This window comes from Microtus pennsylvanicus, chromosome 9 (assembly GCF_037038515.1).
Source record: "Microtus pennsylvanicus isolate mMicPen1 chromosome 9, mMicPen1.hap1, whole genome shotgun sequence".
Taxonomy (NCBI): Eukaryota; Metazoa; Chordata; class Mammalia; order Rodentia; family Cricetidae; genus Microtus; species Microtus pennsylvanicus.
Window position 1 is genome coordinate 50106624 of NC_134587.1, and position 21511 is coordinate 50128134.

At 47.2% G+C, this 21511-nt stretch overlaps 1 protein-coding gene across 1 annotated transcript; it reads right to left on the reverse strand.

Moving 5' to 3' along the window:
- Positions 1-298: 298 nt before the first annotated feature.
- On the reverse strand, positions 299-21434 carry Stom (stomatin). The gene is made up of 7 exons (XM_075986001.1): positions 21281-21434; positions 12606-12709; positions 11564-11636; positions 10048-10130; positions 7662-7865; positions 6133-6267; positions 299-2190 (listed from the first exon to the last, which is right to left on the reverse strand). The coding sequence occupies exons 1-7, from the start codon at positions 21369-21371 to the stop codon at positions 1996-1998; spliced, it is 885 nt and encodes a 294-aa protein (XP_075842116.1). The 5' UTR covers positions 21372-21434; the 3' UTR covers positions 299-1995.
- Positions 21435-21511: the final 77 nt, after the last annotated feature.

Consider the following 21511-nt stretch of genomic DNA (forward strand, 5'->3'; position numbering starts at 1 on the left):
GGCAGTGTGGGGAGACACAGGGTGGACAGCCAGGCGTGGGAAGACAGGCAGTGTGGGGACTCACAACAGTGAACTAGAAAGCATAATAAACCCTGTGTTTTGTGTTTTCTTTCTTCTATTTGGGGCCATGCTGTGAACATGTTGTTACAGACAGTCAACCAGCTCCTCTCTTTGCCCTGAATCACTAAGGTTTCAGAACCTAAAACTCAAGTTAAGATTTAAGCCCCCCCCCCAACTATGAATGCAAACTCCAATGAACTTCTTCACAGCAACACCACAGACTCTGACAGAGGGAAACTGGTTATAGGGACACACTTTATTACACACGGCTGAAGGGGAGGACTCGTGAAAACCCACAGCAGCACCCTTCCCACGGCTCGCCATTCCCCTCTCCTCCCTGTGACTGCACTGTAGTCTGCTAGGTGACTAATTCACAAGGCACAGAAGCAAAGGCCAGTCGGTGTCTGTGGAGAAATCTAGAGACCGGTGTATCATTTCCACCTCTGAGCAGGTGTTTGCACCAGGACACGGGGTACCTGGTCCTCAGTGGGGGGCAAGTCACTTCTCCAAACAGATGAAACCATCATTTTAAATTCAAAATGTAAATGCAACTAGAGTCCTGGGTGGAAATCTCAGAAAACCGAGCTGGGTTCAAGGTTTAGAAAGCGGGTGTGAGGGAGGTGGAGGCTCCATGTGGGCCTGGCGCACAGCGGAGTGAATGGTGCTCCACCACAGGGAGCTGCTCTTTTAGGCATCTTCAGGTGAATCAAGAGCCTCAAAGATGTTGCAAAAGTCACCACCAAGCTTTCCAGGCCAAGGGAAGGATGTCACAATAAGAAACTGTGGCCCATAGGGACCGACCACTTCCTCTTGGTGTCAACGTTTGTATGAAAACAACAGCAAAAATCCTGGCCAAACAAGCATTTTCCTTCTGCAGCGAGAGCTCAGCACGGGTGTCTGTGCAAGAACAGGGATCACACGCTCCCCCTCCGCGAGTTAACTACTCGGGTAGGATCAGCAGTCACAACATTCATAGTGTAGAGTAGTTAACAGTATGCAGAGAGCAAAGTATAATGGTTTTCTTAAGTTTTTTTTTTAAAAAAAGGACTTCTGTACATAAGCTATTCAAATGGGCATATAACAATTATTTGTAGAACTTAAAAAGTTAGTTTTAAAAATCAAAAATTTAAAAACCTGATACATGAAAATAGGCAAAAGTGAGAAGAAGCACTTTTGTGACAAGAATTTAGCTGCTCTTTAAGGCAGCACAGAAAGGGACCATCAAGTCTGGGGGAGGCACAAAGGGCTTGTAAAAACTGCAGGCATTGTTTTCAAAAGGACCACCCACCACTGTGGGGAAGTATGGTACTCAGAGGGGGGAGGTACAGGTCCAGGGAGGGCCAGTCAAGCCTCTTTCTCGAGTTCTGACAGGATCATGGAGGAGTTTGGGCTTACACCAGGCAGACACTGGGGAAATGCCCTTCAAGATTCCCTGACGGGAAGGCACAGGTGGCCCAGAGAAGCAGGGTGACAAAAGTCTTCACTGTGCAGAACATTTGCCCAGTGGGGTCGGGTGGCATGTCGAGGCTGTGCCCCTGGCTTGACTGCTCACATAGGGCTTGGACAGTTTAAAGGAAGTTAGAGAGGGCTTCAGCCTACCACAAAATAGGATGCAGATTTAGTAAAGAGTAAGTTACCGTGCATAGACGGCCCATTTGTCTCACTATTTACAAGCTAGTGACTTTGTTTGTTTTGGTGCTAAAGATGAAACCCGGAGCCTGCTACACAAATGCTACTACATCCTAGCTCCAAAGTGGTCTCTCAGCTGCTCTTAGGATTCCTGTCCCTTCTAAGAGTCCCTCGGTCTACATACAGAAAAGGGGAGGGATGGGAACAGTCAAGCTTCCTGCTAATCTTGCTGCGACTGAACGGCTAAATTGGTCCCCACTTTCCCCTGGGAAGGGCTCAGCACAGTGCTGCACAGACCTGCACAGCTCAGTGTTTAGAGCCCATGAGGCCCTGCAGCATATCGATGGGCAGAGGGAAGACAATGGTGGAGTTCTTCTCCGCAGCGATAGTGGTCAGGGTTTGCAGGTACCGGAGCTGAAGGGCGGCAGGGGACTCGGTGATCACCATGGAAGCTTCTTTCAGAGCTCTGGACGCGTTCATCTCTCCCTCAGCTGCGATCACCTACGGAAGGGAAGAAGAGGTCAGCTGGCAAAGAGCATGGTGCCACCCTGCAGTCTTCCAGTAAGGGCTCTTGTGCCTTAGGCAGCCTTTGGGACTTCCCAGGAATCAACGCCTGGACTCGCTTCCAGATGTTCTTTTCCTGAAACATGCTGAAGGATGTGTCTGGCTCAAGGCGTTCTCTTTTCCTGCCGCCTGTCCCCCACTGAACAGGGAAGACAGTCATACTGAACAGGGTATCGAACAGTCCACAGCACTGTGAAGGGGTGAGCGGCTGACTTCGTGTGCGGATACAAGCCCTTTGCAAATCACGTGGATTCCAGTTCTTTGAAATCAAAGAAAGGAAAGACTTTATTGAACCAAAACCTGACAGATCCTGTTTGACAGAAGAAGGCAGTGTGAGTTTTAGCACACGAACTCGTGTGCACACTAGGAAGTACATGACAGCTCCATAGTAACGGGTACTAACCATCCACGCACATGTGATGACCCTCACACATTCAGGAGCGTATTAGGAGAAACTCTGGAACACTTGCAGAACCCTCTTCAGACCTACAGAAAGCTTTCATTCTGCCCTGTCCTGAACATGTTGCTGTAGGATGATAAGATAATTCCCAATAAGCTGCCTTGGTCATGGTGTTTCAGCACAGCAATAGACAAGGAGCTAATACACTCCTCTAGAAATGGGACAGCATCTGATGATCAGTAGGCAGACAGAGCAGAGAAATCAAGTTCTAAATGTTGTACCCAAGTCGCAACCCGCAGAGAGACCACCAGGATCCAGTCCAGTCCAGAATGCAAAAGCAAGGTTTATTCAGCTCGCTCTCCAGCCAGGCTGGGGCTTGACCACTACTCGAGGCAGCGCATCATTTAGGGTTGACATTATATAGGCAAAAACCGCAAGCCAGGTTTATTTTGGGCCAAAGGAATTGGTTTTACATAACAGCAGGTGTCTTTTCTCTAACATGCCACCTCCCCAAAGCAGGCCCCCTCCCCACTTTTGAGGGGCTTCCTCCGCTCAGATTTTCTTAGGGAGCACTGCTGTGTTCATTCTTGCTGCATGCTGTTACTGCCTGTGAATAACTCAGCCTTTATCCATCTAACTCAGGATGGGTACTTGGAAAGTTTCCAGGTTGGGGTGAAGTGTTTCTGTGGCACACCCCTGGTAAACATGGGCATGGATCTATGAGATACACACTGAGGGGTGGAGCTACTGGCCATGGGCTCTGCAAACATCCAGCTTTGGTAGATATCACTACACTGCCTTCCAAAGTGACAGTACCAACAGGCATTCCCACAGCGGAACACAAGGGCTCCTGTTCCTGCCTCTCCACTCCTAGCTCCTCTCACACTGTGTTTTCAAGCCATCCTGATGGATGTCTAGCATGGCATCTGCCTGTGACTTGAATCTGAGTTTCCCTGTGGCTTATTAACTGGAGGGCTTCCATTCTGGAGTCTGTTTATGGTCTCTCTCTCTCTCTCTCTCTCTCTCTCTCTCTCTCTCTCTCTCGGCAGCTTGCTTACTGAAGAGGTAGCTGCCTTCTATCTTCCCATGAGAACTTGAGTGTGAGCAAAGCTGCAGCCATTTTGGAGCTATTTATTTCGTAGTGTACTTTAAGAAGCAGGCTCACTGTGCGGACCCCACCCTTGAGGACAGCCAGCTGTTGCCCAGGTTCATGTCACAGCTGTCAGGCTAAGGGACAGCATGGTAGCCAGAGTTCTAACTGGCCTCCTTTTCTTTGCTCCTTGTTTAGAGGAAGACAGGAGCTGTAGAAGGCCAGTGGTGGGAGTCCCAGAGGAGATGGGAAGGGAAAGGGGAGGAGAGAGTTCCCACCACTAATCAACTATGGGACCTTGAGGAAATCGCTCTGCTCTTCTGGGCTTCAGTTTTCACTGACTAGAATGGCAAACAAGTTTCATTTTGAAGGCTAACTCCAAGCCGTGGAGGGTTGTTATCTGGAGCTCCACAAAAGGGTTCTGATGCCAAGTCTAAGCTCAGGGGAAACAACCCCGCAGTTAATCACTGACATGGGGATAGAAGGTGCAGGTTCTCAGCAAGGAATCCTTTGATTCTGATATTCTATGCATGAGAAATTATTGTTTTACATGGTATAAAAATGGGCTTTTAGCCAATGACAGATAATAAGGTAAAAGCAGTTCCTAGTTTCCAAATACCTGGATGGTAAGAGGAAGCTTCTCACAACACCGCGCATCCTGAAAGTGATGGTCTGGCAAGGACACCCGTGAGAGTTCTGCAATGTCACACGCATTCGTGAGCATCTGCAGAAGGCATGGCGACCCTGGCGAGGCAGCATGCCAACAGGCTACTCCTCTGTTTGCTACTGGCAGCTAAGACTTTATAACGGCCAGTCTGTGGCTGAGACAGGTATCCTACAGCACGGACAGCGTTCTGTGGTTGGCCACTCGCAACTACTACCCCTTTCTAGTGATGACAAACTGGTTTGCTCCCGTGTTTAGGAGACCAGTCAAAGGCGCAGCAAACCCTCCTATGAAAACTGCTCTCGCTGTTCACAGGGGGGCTGTGTGGCCATGCTGGGGTGTGCTCTCGCTGTTCACAGGGGGGGCTGTGTGGCCATGCTGGGGTGTGCTCTCGCTGTTCATGGGGGGGCTGTGTGGCCATGCTGGGGTGTGCTCTCGCTGTTCACGGGGGGGGGGGCTGTGTGGCCATGCTGGGGTGTGCTCTCGCTGTTCACAAGGGGGGCTGTGTGGCCATGCTGGGGTGTGCTCTCATCCCTGTTTCCCTAGAGAGAATCCCCTTCTATACAGGAAGGCTTTGCTCTTTACAGCCCCTTAGGAATGCTGGAACTTCGGAGTGAGGCACTCTCCACCATGGGCTATTTACAGTGAGAATCCAGGTCCAACTCTGGAGAGGCCTACCTCTCTTTCCAGTTTAGGGGTTTGGGGGTTTAGGGAGATGCTGCATATTTTGATACATTGTCATCTTAAAAGATACAATTCTTTTTTATGTTATCTTAACAGCACTACCAGAAGGGCCACTCATGTAGGCTTAAGACAAAGGCGAGATGAAGATGAGAAACCGTGGGAATGGGAGAAAGAAAAAGCAGTACGAAGGAAAGGTCCCTGGAAAAGAGAGGGGGTGGAAACCATGAAGCCGAGGGAGGGTCAGGTGGCAGCAAGCTGAGGAACTGTTCTGTGCTCTGAACGACAATCTGCCTTTAATATGAACTGAGGAAATCAAGAATGCAGCTCACAATCCTGAGCGAATGATACAAATCTAACAGACCAATATTCCCATGAGACCTAAGGGGAAAGGCCAAGATGCAGGACAGTGTGTGTACTTGTGCCAACAACCCAACAACCTAGTTAAATAAAATGCAAGGACAGGACTAGGGAGATAGCTCACCAGATAAAGCACTTCCTGTACAGTTCTCCATGAGGACTGGAGTTTGGATTCCCCTGCACTCATGTAAAAGCAAGGCGTGGTGGCACACATCTGTAACCTCAGTACTGGAGGGGAGGCAGCCGGGTCCTGGAGCCTAGCTGACCAAATAACTCCCTGTCTCAAAAATGTGCACACACACACACAAACACACACACACACACACACGATGTACTCGTGCATACACATGCACACATGTACACACACGATGCACTCACACACTCGCATGCACACACATATCGATACACAAGCGCGCACACACGCATGATGATGCACTTGCGCACACACACACACACATACATACACACACACACACACACACACACACACACACACACACACACACACACACGTTAAGAGTAGTAGCCTCTGAGGAAATAGGATTTGAAACAATGGGAAGAGCTTCTATACTAAACATTCAGGGCTGTTTCACTGTTTTTCATTGATTGTGTTTTTATTCCTCTGGATTTTAAAAAGGAAATTGAACTAAACAAAACAGAACCTAAACAAGCAAGAAACATTACCTTGGCTCTTGCCTCCCGGGCAGCCTCTGCCTCCGCAGCCATGGCTCTCTGGAGCTGGACAGGCAGTTTCACGTCCTTAATCTCCACACGCTCCACCTTTATTCCCCAGTCATCGGTGGCGTCATCCAGTGTACTCTGGAAGGAGAGGAGAAAGCGAGTGCAGCACATGAGGCACCGAGGCTCCTGTGAGGCGCCAAGAGCAGCTGGGATGTGGGTCGATCAGGTCTGGTGACAGTGGCAGAGAAACTGCACCATGGGAGCTCAAGCTGGGGCTGGAGACAAACTGCCCTGATTCTATTACTGAGGAGCCAGTGCAGCTGTTGGCAAACTCGAAGGGGTCATAAAGAAACTGTTTATTTGTGGTTTCCGCTGCACCTCTTCCAATACTCTGCCTCGCTCTCATAGGTCAAGAGCAGGAGGGGAACACAGTGAACAGCTGAGGCCGTGCTCCTGTGAAACACGAGTGCAGCGGCCAGCCTGGGCTAAGCCTGCTTTGTCACTGTTTGCCTACCCGAGTCAATGTGAGCCATGAAATCCTGTTTCACTCCTCTCTTTAGAAGGGCAGGAATGAACCGCACTATTCCAGGAGGTATGATGGCGTCACACAGGCCATATTCCTTAGCAGGGCGGTGGCAGTGATGATGAGGCAAGACCACGGGGCCAACGTGGGCTACAGAGCAGGTTACAGGGCACTCTGAGCTGTAGTGATAGCCGTTTCAAAACAAAACAAGCCACAGACTTAACCATGGCGAAACCTCTATGAAGGGCAGGAATTCATATTTATAATACTGTAACGTTTTTGAACAGGTCAGCCTTAGTATTAGTAACATCTACCTCACAGTTAAGACTGGAAGGCATGACAGGTATGCGCAGATTCATGACCTGTCCACACACCAGGGCTTCAGTGGTGTTCTTGCAGAATAACATCTAAACTGTTATGATCTTATGATGAGGATAGTATGGATTCCGGGAAAAACAGAACACTGGAAGGAATCTAAAAATAGCATGCACCTGAGTGCCATAAACTTGTGGATGTTAGTCTGAAAACATTTATATAAAGTCTGGACCCCTGGAAAAGAAAAAAAGGCAGCCATGCCGTCGTCAGTCATGGATCCAGTGCAATTATCTCTTCAGGCTAAGTGACAGAGCCACCTTCCTCACCTGCTGTAGGATAAAGCTCTTGTACACTGTAAGGATTTGCCACTCATATTAGTATAATAAAACGCTGATTGGCCAGTAGCCAGGCGGGCCGACTAGACTAGGAGAATTCTGGGAAGAGGAAAGACAGAGACTCAATCACCAGTCAGATGCAGAGGACGCAAGATGAGAATGCCTTACTGAGAAAATGTACCAAGCCACGTGGCTAAACATAGATAAGAATTATGGGTTAATTTAAGTTGTAAGGGCTAGTTAATAATAAGCCTGGGTGAAGAGGCCAAACAGTTTATAATTAATAAAGCTTCTGTGTGTTTCTTTGGGACTGAATGGCTGTGGGACTTGGTAGGACAGAAGCTTTGGTCTACACTCACCTGCATGTGGTGTGCAATCTCCTCCCTGTCAGAGAGAATCTGAGACAGGTTCTTGGTGCCCAGGGCATTCCTCAGCGTGGTTTGTGCCAAAAGGCGGGTTGCTGAATCTGCATTGGTGATATTTGCCACAGCCAGGGTTGCGTTCTGAACACGGTAATAGACCACGCCATCCACACTGATTGTCACTGAATCCTTAGTGAGGACCTACAGGAGGAAAAGGACAATCACACACCTACCACAGCTTCTTCATTGTCACTACAAATGCTCTTCTTTGAATCCTTAAGCAATGGCTGATTTTCTTCAATAAGGCATCAGAAGATTAATTACACCCTTCGAGATTTCATCAAACATTCCTAGTTATCCAACTCCAGCTGATTATCCAATCACTCAACAGATTTGGAGATGCCACTCATAGCTAGCATTGTTCTTGTTCATTTCTTCCCAGTACTCAGATGTCTTCTCAGTGGTCTCTCTGACTGTCACAGTCACAGGCACTTCCTGGCACCTCCCTGCCCCTCTGTGGAGGGGTGCACTGAGTGGGATGTGGGGTTTTCCCCAGAGACTGAGTTTCCTTTCTTTTTTTCCTCATTTGATTTTTGTTGTTGTCTTTTTTTTTTGAGACAAGGTTTCTCTGTGTAGCAACCCTGGCTCCTGGCTGTCCTGGAACTTGCTCTGTAGACCAGGCTGGCCTCAAACTCACAGAGATCCTCCTGCCTCTGCCTCCGTAGTGCTGGAATTAGCCCAGCAATTGTGAGCTTCTTAGGGGCAGTTTTTCTTTGTTTCTCTCGCACTGACAGTATGACTGATACCTGGTGGGTCCCTACATGAGAGAGGAACTGAAATGAGATCTAGAAAATGAGTGACAAGCCTCGCAGGAGCGGAGTCCAGAACCCGAGCTGGCTCTGCTTGCACCCAGCTGGGTGGGCTGTAGCGGACTGTAAGTCATGAGACCTGGAAGCCCCTCATCTGTGACTATTTCTATGATGGTCATGAAGGAAGCATTTTAAAACATTCCCAGCTATGCCAATGAAAAGTAATCGCAACAGCTAAACAGCCCCATAGCCCTTCCAAGCTCCAAAGCAGCAATCCTCTTTTGTTGTTTAGCAATCTAAAAATACCTCTAAACTAGAGAAGTGGGGACCTCTTCACAAATGCACAGTTCCCTACCATCTCACGTGACAACCTCTTACCGCCATGGGAAAATGAATGTCACTCACAGATCTTGCCCCTGTGGCTGCCTGCCACAGCTGTGTTCAGAGTGTCTCTGCTCACTGTTTACTGTTGGCAGAGGGTTTATCTCCCTCTGCAGCAAGCTCACAGGGGATAGGGAAGAGCTGCTTGCCAAGTTCCAATCCACTCTGGGCTGGCAGCTTACAGGGGAACGGGAACAGCGAGAGGCAGAAGTGCACAGCAACACACCAGATGCCCACAATGTTTACACAAGAAAATGCCACACAATTCCCAGCCCTCCCAGGAGCTCCAGGGAGCCCATCAATGACAAAGAAACATGCAGAGAATCCAGAGATGTCTGCACTGAGAAGTCCAACCATACCAGATGCTTGGATCAGTACCAGTAAGGGAGTTCCCATCTGGTGTCTGGATTATGTGATCTGTGATAGGAGAAAGCTAGGCTCCAGCATCATGCTGAGCTCCCGGCCTGTGCCCAGGGAACATGCTCTCCCTCCTCCCACAGTTAGCCTGGTCAGCAGCCGTGGGGACTCCTGTCTACACTGGTTCTATGTCTCCTGACATATGGGTACCAAATGGCCATGACAGAGCTGGTGTCCAGTGCAGTGAGCCCTGAGCTGAGGGGAAAGCAACAGAGAATCCCCAGGATTTGTCTCTCTGCAGTGTGGCCTTCTAGGAACTGGCTGTGGATGCTGCCTGAGCTGTTTGTGAAGAAGCTGGAAGGGTGCGAAATGATACAGAAACTCCTAAAATACCAAACAAATGAGCAGTTGCTAATTCTGTGGCTTCTAACCAATTTGTCTCAAATAAAAAATGAAGACCCTTAGAAAGGATGTTCAACTAGACTGAATTTGTTTTTCTGTCAGAAACCCATGGAAGAGAGCTGTGGTGGGAACAAGGATAGCTCCTTGTGTCCTTGGTCACACAGTTTCTAATAACAGCAAGCAGCACTCCCCCGGCACTTCAGTCTCAGCGCCCTGCTAAGCAGTTCCCGCTGGAATCTCAGTCACTCCTTACAACACCACATTAGGTTGGCCTCACCGTTATGACCTCCATGTTATAGCTGAGGACGCTGAGACACAGAGAACTGAGAGACTCACCCAAGGCCGCAGAGCTGGGAAAGGGAAGGCAGTCAGCTGCCAGCGCTGGCCTAGGGCAGGCTGTGAGAGCCCTCGGCCATAGCTAGAGAACGGCTCACCTCCTGAGGAGGAATATCAAAGGAGATGGTCCTCATGTCCACCTTGATGATGGTGTCAGTGCAGGGCAGGATAAAAAACAGACCTGTAAACAGGCACAGGATGGCTTCAGCTTGATCAGCCATAGCGGGCTCAGTCCCGACTGCTGTTTTTAACACTCTCGCTCACTTCTCACCCTAAGAGCTCACAATCTCGCACAGTACAGTGCCTCCACTCTGTTATTCTCTCCCTCCATGGCTCTGCATGGAGCTATCCCTGTCAGGAATACTCTGTGGCTAATACTTCTTATGCCTCGCATTTAGAAGGGCAGCCATAGCTGTACATGCAGGTATTTACAATATTTGTAAGGCTGAGGCATGAGGATTGCTGGGAGTTTGCAGCCAGCTTAGGGTACACAGTGAGTTTCAGGTCAGTCTTTGAGATGCTGCTTTGACAAGAACAGAACAGAACAGCCGAGCAGAGGGGCTGAGATGGCTCAAGAATGTTTGCTGCTCTTCCTGAATGACCCAAGTTCAGTTCCCAGCACCCATACAGACTGTTCACAACTGTCTGTAGCTCCAGCTCCAAGGGCTCCAACCATCTGATGGATTCTGAAGGCACATACACTCGTGTGCACATATTCACATATAATTGTATTTATTTATTTGTTTATTTTTGGTTTTTCAACACAGGCTTCCCCTATGTAGCCTGGTTGTCCTGAAACTCACTCTGTAGACCAGATTGGTCTTTAACTCAAGATCTACCTGGTTCTGCCTCCCAAGTGCTGGTATTGAAGGCATGTGCCACCACGCCTGGCTAACATATAATTTTAAAATAATAAAAATAAGTATTTAAAAAAACAACCAAACAAAAGCAATGGGAAAGCTTTGCCTCGTGTCTGCTTTTCTCTGGGTCTCCTGTGCGCTCCAGGGCGTTGTGGCTACTGTCCCGCAACACTAAATGCTATCGGCTTCTGTGTCGGGGTCCAGCTGTCGAACAGCAAGCCCTTTAATAAGGGACTAAGTTCAGTTCCTGGGAATTCCCAGAGCCTAGGTGGGCGTGGCGACACGTTCCTTTAAACCCAGCATCTAACTGAAGGCTTTCTTTGGATGGATTCTCATGCTCAGCCTCCCAGCTGTAGCCAGTGCAAACAATAACCTAATCACCCTAAGCAGATTGTAATGGCCTGGCCAGGGCCATTAGCTATGCTGTCATAAAGCTTTTGTTCTAAGCAGAGGCCTCACTGGGGACTCATATCAGTAAGGCACTCCAGTCTCAGAGTGGAGAGAGGGCTCAGCAGTTAAGGGCACCTGATGGTCTTCCTGAGGACCCAGGGTTTGATTCCCAGCACCTACACTGGGTAGCTCCCAAATTCTGTAACTCCAGCTACAGAGGGATCTCATATCTCTGGCCTCTGTGGACATCAGCACTGATGTGCACATACCCCCTACACACACACACACATACCTCACTCACACACTTATATAGGTTTAAAAAAACCACAACACTTTAGTTTCCAGACAGAAACCCAGTACTGACCAGGTCCTCGGGCACCTCCTTGCAAAATGCGACCCAGCCTGAAGATGATGACCCTTTCATACTCCTTTACAATCTGGAAAACAAACAGGAATGAAAAGTCACCATGATGAGCACACGCATGTACGGACATAGCTTCTTAACGTGTTTCTGCTCTGGCCAGGCTCAGAGCCTCCTGGCGTTTTCTCCATTTCCGACAGTGTCTATAGACATCAATTTGGCGTTTGCTCTTTCAAGCACAGTGCTTATTTATTGAGCACACACTTTTATACTTCTTACAAAAGCAAGGGGAGTCGCAACACAGGCCTCTAGTCTCAGGGCTCTCGAGGCAGAAGCCAGAGGATGATGAGTTTGGGCCAACCTGAACTACGAAGTGAGTTCAAGGCCAGCCTGCACTACCTAGAAGCCCCTGCCCCAAACCCAGAAAAACACTCTGGTTGTGGACACACTGGGAATCAGGGCCAAGCGGGGAAATCCATCTCCACCCCCATTAGCGTCCCTACTAATCATTCATGTTTTGTCTGCTCAGAAAAGCTTATAGCTTTTTTTCTGATTCCTAATTACAACAAGATGTATCAGAAAATGCAGGTCACACATTCATTATTTTAGGAATATGCAAATGTAACTTCGTAGGAGAGTTCTGTGCTGGGGAGCGCTCGCTCGGTTCCAGGCTCTGCAGGCGGTTCATTTCATCCCCGCCATTATCCGCAGCAGCGCCTGCCATTTTCTCCCATTTTATAAGTGAGGAAACATGGCAGTGGTGGTATTGCCAGCGAACCCGCCCTGCCCTGCCATCCTAGCTGTGAGATGCTTTCTCACGGTGGTCTCACATCCCGACACAGAGAACTGGCATGGCCATCGTCACTTTGCCTGTGAGGAGGAACTGAGTGGATAGTGGCTGAAAGGTGTTTAAGATCTACTGTAATTCATCAGCAGATGTGTTTCCCAAAAGAGAGATGGAAGAAAAAGAACCACAGGCCCGTACAATATCCCTCTATCTGTCCCACAGGCCTAGTGCTCCAGAAGAGAAAGAAATGCTCTTTACCTTTATGCAAATCCATATCGATAACGGGAAGGTTATAAGTACGAACAAGAACGAGAAAGCCACCAGAATCCATCCGCATGGTCCCAGTTCTGTCCTGGAGTTTTCTGTTGAACACAAAACCGTACAGCCTGTTACAGGCCATCATCACGGCACCTCACTCCTCCCGGAACCGCCCTGTCTGTGCTCCATGCTGGCTGCTTCACTGCATCTCCGTCTACGTCTCACGTGGCCTGATGCGCACCGGCCCATGCCTCGCATGGCCCTCATTTCACCAGCGAACGCTAATCAGACACTGCTTTTTATTTTGCCTCGTATATGGAATGGTGAAAACCAAGAACACTCGGCTTCTGCCACATACAGTGAGGAATAAAGAGTCATAACCAGGTGGGGAAGAGGAACGGTGTCTGCTCGGAAGATTCAGGAACGGAAAGGAGAAGAGGGGCACACATCAGGTTGGGGGTGAGAGTGGACTGGGATGGCTGGATCACAGCCTTTGTCAGATCCCTAAACGTAAGGAAAACACCAACAAAAAGACAGAGGAAATGTGTGTTCTAGTTCCGGGTGCAGCATGGCTCATGACAAAAATCATAAGGCACATACCCATTACAGTGTCTTTATGCAAATTACTTCTGCACACTGCCACCATTTCCTGATTAGTGAAGGGGCTGTTTCTGGTTTCTTGTTATCAAAAACAATGCTGTGATGAATATCATTGTACCTGGTCTTCCTCATTCTTTTGCATATACATAGTGCTTTTGTCTGATCACAAATGTAATACATATACATCCTGATGCAAAACCATGTAGGAAAATATAAAAAGAGGGAAAAGCTACTTTAAACTCAGAAATAGTTAACTATTTCAATACATTCTTCCAACTTCTTTCTTGGTTCATGATATATTTTAAAATTCAAATGAATAAAGTTAGTAGCATATCCTCCTCCAGCTATTGTTCATCTTTTATTAGCCTCTATAGCCATGAACTTGTACTTTTCTTGTTTTTGACTTAAAAAAAAAACCAAAGTTGTTGCACTACTGAAATTTACAAGGGGCTGCCAGTGAGATGGCGCACCACGTAAAGGTGCTTGCTGCCAGGATGGGGACACTTGAGTTTGATCCCTGAACCCACATGGTAGAAGAGGACGCATTATTGCAAGTTGTCCTTTGACTGTCACACGCATGCTGCCACACTGGCACTGTGGCATGTGTGCTCTGGTGCATGTGTGCTCTGGTGCTGATGCATGCGGGTTCTGGTGCATGCGGGCTCTGGTGTGTGTGTGTCCTCTGGTGATGATGCATGCGGGCTCTGGTGTGTGTGTGCTCTGGTACATGCGGGCTCTGGTGTGTGTGTGCTCTGGTACATGCGGGCTCTGGTACATGCGGGCTCTGGTGCATGTGGGCTATGGCATGGATGCACATGCACACAAACACATTTTGTTTAAAGTCAAATAGTTCTACAAGTTAATACAGAAGTGCAGTTCCCATCATTACACTGAGATTCTTCAAAGCCCAGAGAAGTACATGGCATCAGAGAGGAGGACCAGGGAGTCAGGTGGGTAGTTTGAAAACTGGACACAGTCTTGTCCATATCAAATGCTTGGCTCCACGCCAACACTATTATATTTATGTTCTTATTCCCTTTACAGTGAAATGATCCTATTACTAACCATCAAGATCCCATCCCATCTGGTCACAGTTCAACAAAGTGTATAAACTACACTTCTCAGGAGGTGGGGTTCCGCTGGGCTCATAAATGAATCTCAGTCAGCCATGATTGTTGGGCAAATAAGAAAAAGCAATTCTCAGTTACCCACCAAAATTTCATGAGCCTTCTTTCCTCAGACTCTCTCAGTTATTAATTTAAGGCTGTCTCCTTCTGTAGCTTATGAGGCAGGAAATGACAAACAACAAGCAATCAACATTCCTGAGACATTGTGGCTTAAATATTTGCCAATCCTTTATTGGTAGAAAACTTCTAAAGAATAGGGATCTCACCATACTTGACTGTAAACTTTGCTTTGCCAAAGCTACACAGACAAACCCTGTCTCTAACAAATAATAACAATAACAATAATAAAATATTTCAAAAGAACCTAAAATGATATATATTTAAATTTATTATTTTTCAAATTGAACTTACTTCAAGAAAAGTAATATAAAACCAAGACCAAACATAAAAAGGTACAAGTTGTACAGTAACTTTTGTCCCTGGCTCCAGGGAAAGTGGTTCCTTCCTTGTAAGCTCCTAGACCAATGCTCAGAGCAATGTCTGTTGTTATCCATCCGCCGCATCTGGCTTGTTTGAAGATGAACTGGAGCTGGCAGTTCATCCCAGGACTAAAAGTCCCTGGGAGTAATGAATCCCATTCACCACTGAAATCTAATTACTCTGAAGTTCAAGATGCATTGGGTTCTCTGCTGAGAAAGGCCAGCAACTGCCTCCCATCTAAGATGAGGGCTAGGTCACTGCACCGTTGAGCAAAGGGGAAGGGATGGGCTAAAGAGTTGCTGCACCATTTCAGTTACAGTATGTCGAGGCAATCCTTTCCTTCCCTGACTCGGAATGTGAGCGGAACACTTTATGTTATAAACTGTCCTGACTAGTACTGTCTGGGTAGGGACAGATAGGAATCTAGGAGTTGTATACTAAAAACACATGCTATCCAGGTCTAATAGCACTTTATTTAGGGGCAAATGGGCAGTGAAAGTAAAGCCTTGGAAATTTTTATTTTCTTCTTAAAAGATTTATAGTCAAGATGCAACTGTCCTTATCCTCTTCCTCCTTTTAAAACAATCTTTTTTTAGCAATCTTCTTCGTGTGAGGGGCCAGGAGGAAACAGGCTCTGCAGACCACAGTGTCTGAGAGAACACTCCAGTCTACCGTGGCAGTACAAAGCAGTCATGGGCAGCACACAGTATGTGTGTGCAAGGATCATGGCTGCCTTCCTACAAAACTCACTTATGTACACTGAACTCTGATTTTCATGTGTAGCAAAACATTCACCCTTAAAAAGTATAAAAATGTAAAAGTTGGACTGAAGGAACTTTTTTTTAATGTCAAAACTGTTTCAGAGCCTGGAGAGATGGCTCAGCAGCTAAGAGCATTTGTTGCTCTGGTAGAGGACCTGGGTTTGGTTCCCAGCACCTACATGGTGGCTCACAAGCACCCATAATCCTGTTCCAGGAGATCTGATGTCCTCTTCTTGCCATAACAAGCACCAGGCACACATGTAGTGCACATAGATAGATGAAGACAAAACACTCGTACACATTAAATAAAATTCAAAAATCTAAAAAAAAAAAAAACAAAACAAAACCAAAAAAACCCAAAAGGCTATTCACCTAAAAAGAGAGCTAGTCAGCTAATTTCTCAGGAAGTGAGTGAGGAGGAAAAGAGATGCCGTAAAGGACGGCACATGCGGCAGCGTGCGTGCAGCAAGCACAGGAAAACACTGGCCATGTCGGGAACTGCCCAGTCCGTGAAACTTTTCTGGGAAGAGAAAGGGAACCCCCTACACGAACCAGACTGAGACTTCAGGCCCGCGAGGGTTCCAGAGCACACTTCTGCCCACTGTCCTAAAAGAATCATCAGCTGCTTTCCGCAAGGGGTTATTCTTAAAAGACAAACAAAGAAAAAAACAAGACACAAAACCAGACCACAGACTTTTTTCCCTCAGGAAGGGCTAACCATGACCCCTGTGGAGTAAAAGAAAGCAATTTGCCAGCCCAAGGTTTATACAAACAGGACAGGCACTCCTTATGTTAGTGTTTCTTTCTCCTCAAAGCTCTTTTATTTAGACATCTTAAAAAATATCCAGAATTAGAAAGCTCTCATGAGCCGTTGGTCAGCAACACTCAGGAGGCAGCTGCAGGGGATCTCTTTGGGTCTGAGGCCAGCCTGGCCGGCCTACAGAGTGAGTTTTAGAACAGCCAGGACTACAATAGAAAAACCCTGTCTCAATAAAATAAAAAAACAAAAACTCTTTGGAGCTAAACATTATGTTCATTTAAAATAGAACTAAAAAGCATAGAACACTTTATCATTGGATTCCTAAGTCTTCTTCAGATGAACTGCTAAGACATATGGACGAGATCGAAAATGCAGCGCCCGATCCCAGCCCCACCACTCCATTTTCTTCTCAGTAAAATGGAAGAAAAAACAGTGCCTTTCACAGTGCTATGGAGACCCAATGAGAAATTAGGTAGAATGCGTGACACTTTAAGATCACCATTAATTCACTCATAAGGATTAAGTATTTGATTGGGTGACTTGCCTTCCGGGACCCACATACCATGGAGAAAATATCAAGACTAACGATCTGCTTGGGGACTCTATCTCAGAGGAGGAACAGATCACATATGGGGTAGTAAATTAGTTCTAAACTTTTGTCAGTCCATCTGTCTGTCATACACACTCCCCTAAATGCAAACATTCTGAACGGGAAATGAGTATAATTCTCTGAGTCTAGCTGTCTGTCATTAATCTTTTTATTCTTCGTTTTCTCTAGGAAGTAATGCCATAGTAATCTTTAAAGTTTCTAAAGAACATTAACATATATCTGTGGGGTCTCTGTGACCACCACAGGCAGTAGAGGGTTGATCCAGGAGAGATAAGAAGGCAGTTTGGTTAAACGACTCAGTAGCCAGTGTTGGTTCAAACTTTAAGTCTGACCCAAGTAGTGTATTTTCGGCACAGTCAAGCACAACACAATTTGGTGAAATACTTCCTGATGATAACTAACTCAATCCTGTGAGACAATGAAGCTGTTTATAAAGTATATGTGACATATTCCAGAAAGATGGGGCCAGCAGACTCGCTGAGAAGAGAAGCTCATGAAAAGGCCCGGGGGAGGATCTGGTGTGGACTCACCACACAGTGCAAAAACCATAGAGCTTTTAGCCACCTCTCTCTCAGCCTTCTGGGTGGAAATTGGGTTTCCCACCTCTCTCTTTGAAGAGACAACCCTGTGTGGTTAGCATTTTGGGTTCCCTAGTGCTTCTCTGGAAGGAGCACATATGTATTTTCTTATTCGATAATCCTGGGAAATGCAGAAGTAAGATTATGCCTAACTATATGATGAGGAACTGACCCTCTGGAAGTGGCGCTCCCGAGTGACGCCGGCAGTGGTGGTGCTGAGCCCACAACCCCATCTCTTCACTCTAACGCTGCTCTCACCCCGTACACTAACTATGCTATCATCCCATGAGTGCTCACTCCAGTGGACACATTTGGCGTCATCTTTATTGTCTTATACTTGAAGGCATTTTCCTGGTTGCATTTTCAAGGCTCCACTTACTAAAGCAGCAAACAAAAGCTTGAGGTTCAAGTTTCTTTAGTAGTTCCAGAAAGTGGGCAGAGGCCGAAAAAGGAAGAACAAGTGTATAGTAAGAATTCCTGATCTGCAACTTCTGTTTTCGTAAGTGAGGATTCTTACTAGGCACAATATCCTTTCTTGCCAATTACAGTTCCTTTCTTGTTAATGCAAACCTAGATAAGTAGTCTGTCTATAGGAAGATATACTATCCTAAAATCAATGAACAATAAAATAAGTTGCCCATCAACATTGATAAGATTATTTACTCCTTTCCACTTCCTTTTCTTTTAACATGTTATTTAATTACTATGTACTTTATACTGAAGTTTTTTTATTTTGGTTCCCGCCCCCCCCCCCACCTTAAAACAGGCTTTCTCTGTGTAGCCCTGGCTGTTCTGGAACTTACTATGTGAATCAGGCTGGCCTCAAACTCAGAGATCCACCTGCTTCTGTCTCCTGAGTGCTGGGATTATGGTGTGTGCCACCACCGCCCAGCTCATACTGAGTTTTTACGGTGAGGTTAAAAAGGAGATGGTAACAGATTAATCCAACCGACAAACTTCAATACCATACAATAAATGTTATATCAGAAGTATGTCCAGAACCTTTGGCTGACACAGCTTACAGGAAGCTGCTTCTCTGTGGCCTCTTTAAACCTCACCTTTAGTCCCTTCTGAGCCACTTCATCAACATTTCACATCTTAAAAGCAGAGCAGACAGTTACTTTATCTTCTACAGTGTTAGACTATTCAGGGACATGGAAATCTATTTACTCATAAACAATATATACACAACAGCTTCTGTAGTCTTGGTCTCCAGTTGAGTTCATTTATTACCACTGATAGTTTAGTTCAGGTCAATTACTGAGTTAAAGTTCTCCCCAATCTGATCAACTGGAACAACCGAAATAAACAGATCCGTCCCATGATTCTGCTTATTTCCAAGAGATCCTCCCAAAGGGACTTATCTGTTGACAAGGCTCTCTGTTACGACAACACAGGCCTTCGCAAGCCACCCACAATGTTCCATTACTGAATGCGCTGGCTTTAGGTAAACTGCCTTGGTTCCTCCTAGGTTTGGTATATGTGTCTCTAGGACTAATTCCCTGCAAGGCCAATGAGGCAGAGCTGAGCTTTGTAAATGCACTGCAGCCATCAGCAGAGTCCTCTGAATGACTTTATCCAGAAGGTCCTGATTCACGCTGGGCTCCCCTGGGCTTCCTTCCTTGTTGCTTCTTACCCCATGAAGTCCTCAAGTTGAACCAGACTATACTTTGGCACCTGCTTTACAGACAGCTAGCCGTAGGATCAGGAAAATGGCTCAGAAAGTCAGAGCCTGGGTTGGAAACTTAGTTCTGAATCCTTTGGGCTGTACTTTTATCCTCCAGCTCTCAGCCTCCTTACTGAAACACTGGCTTTATTGGCAGGGTTGCAATTGGATGTTTATAAAGAAAGCATCTAGCTAAGTTTGGCACATGACACATTTGGGAAACTCTATGAAATACCTTATAGTAATAATTTTTTCCTAATGTCAAACCACTGAGGCTCAAAATTAAAAACAAAGAACTAGAAAGCAGGAAGGTGAGAAGCCTCAACATGCAAAAGCGCTGGCTGTCCTCAAGGACAGCCTGGATTTGACCCTGGATCCCACATGGTGGAAGGGGAGATTAATTCTTGCAAGTTACCTTCCGACTTCCACAAGCCAGCCACACACACGCTAAATAAGTGGAAAGGTTTTAAAATCGGAAGTGACAAAAACCAAGCAAAATTTTATTTGAATATATGCTTCAGACAGAACAAATCCATTTTCACCAGTTCTAAAATATTTCTGTCTAAAACAGATAAATGTAGCGTTAAGAAAAGGGAGTTAGAACTAAACACCAAACTGGTCTATGACCGAGAAAATGGACCGATCTTAAAATGCAGAGACCATGCTTGTTCCCAGGGTGCTGCTCCAGATGCTTTCCCTCTGCGGTAGGTGGGCGCCGGCAGAGTCGACCAGCACACCCGCGCTCTAGGGGGGCCCAGACCTCTAGACAGTGGCCTGTTCAAGTTTTGGAATCACTGAAATACGAATTTAAAGTATGGTCCCACTAACCCTGTGTGGCTAAGGTAACCTCTCTGAGTATCAGCTGTGGGAATTCAATAAAGTAACATCCATAAAGTCTAGTGCCTTCGCCTACTAAGTGTGTTTTTTGTTTTGCTATCATTCTCTTTAATTTTACTATACTCCCAATTTGGGAAGTAAAGCATGGAGCAAGATTCACACACACACACATGCTTTTATGTCTGATACTGAGAACGGAACCCAGGAACTCCTGCCCGGTGCCGTCTGAAATTCTTGTGATACTCCTGAGAAAGAATTGAAGGAGGTGTTCCTGGCTTAGGGCACGGGATTTAGATGGGGAGACAGGCTGACTTTGCAGATAATCCGCACGGATGACAGGGTTCTCTGCTGGAAAAGCCCACTGAGCCTCCTAAATCTCTCCCACTGTGCCATCCTCTCTGAAATTCCATCTTTAGAAATAATTCCTTTGGATCAGGAAAGCTCCTGAGAGCAGAGCAGAACTCCGGTGAGATTTGTTATCTCTTACTGGGCATCTCCAGACCCCAAGGAGTTGTCCAATTTAAAGGCTCAAGTAGGTAGTTCTCTCAAGGACTCTTCAGAGGGGATAGGATGCGGCCTCTTACAGTTCTAGCCTTCAAGACCAGGAAGGCCCCAGTAGGGTGTTGAAAAACGGGCTATTTACCTGGAAAGCGAGATCTCTAAGACAAAGGGGGATGGAATGAGGCAGACAATGAAGCTGGAAGGAAAGGAGGCTGAAGCCTAGCCCTTTCTAGGAAACTTAGTTTCCCGAAGCTGGGGATGGAGGGAAGAAGGTGGGAGTTCTTCCCTGGTCCATAGGCGTGGGGATCACTACATGGGAAGCTTCTCTTATGAAGCGCTGGGGCAGGAAAGAAAGGAGAATGGGAGAGGCTGAACCCGCGGGAGAATCGCCTCTACCACAACTGCCAGGGATTGCCCTGGTCCGCGTGTATGGCGCGAGATAAGGAAGCGCTGGCACCTGACGTGGTATCTAGGACCCGAAGGATAAGCGAGTCCCTGCCTGCCAGGGTCCCGAGCAATGGATACACGCCCCTGCCAACGGTGCGCCCTCTTGGTTGCCATACAGGTTGCGTCCCAGCACCGGGAAACTATTATCTCCCAGCCGGAGAAACCAGGGGTAAAGGAGAAGAGCGCGGTTCTGAGGAATGCACACAGTGCAGGGGAGACGCGCCTTTCGGAACCCGGTGGTCAGCGGGTTGGGGGTTCGATACCCGGCGGCTGGCTCAGGGCGGCTGTGCCAGAGACGAGGGACTCACCCCTGAAGGACACGGGGAGCCGCTGAGTCACGACGTGGTCGGAAGGTCGTTTCTCAGACATATTGCTTGAGTCGGAGTCGCTCTTCACCATGTTAGTCCCGAAAGCCGGAGCCTCAGAAAGCCGTTAGCAACAACGCCTCTAGAGCTCCGGATGCAGCTCCGCCTCCCGCCGGAGATCCTCCCAATAGGCGCCCGGAAATGGATAAGACACGCCCCTTCCCCCGCCCTCTC

Coding starts and splice junctions, on each gene's coding strand:
- Stom (XM_075986001.1), bottom strand. CDS start 21,371: ATGGTGAAGAGCGACTCCGACTCAAGCAATATGTCTGAGAAACGACCT. Junction 10,131..11,563: donor AGGAGGTGCCCGAGGACCTG/GTCAGTACTGGG, acceptor GCCTGTTTACAG/GTCTGTTTTTTATCCTGCCC. Junction 6,268..7,661: donor AGATTGCACACCACATGCAG/GTGAGTGTAGAC, acceptor CTCTCCTTCCAG/AGTACACTGGATGACGCCAC.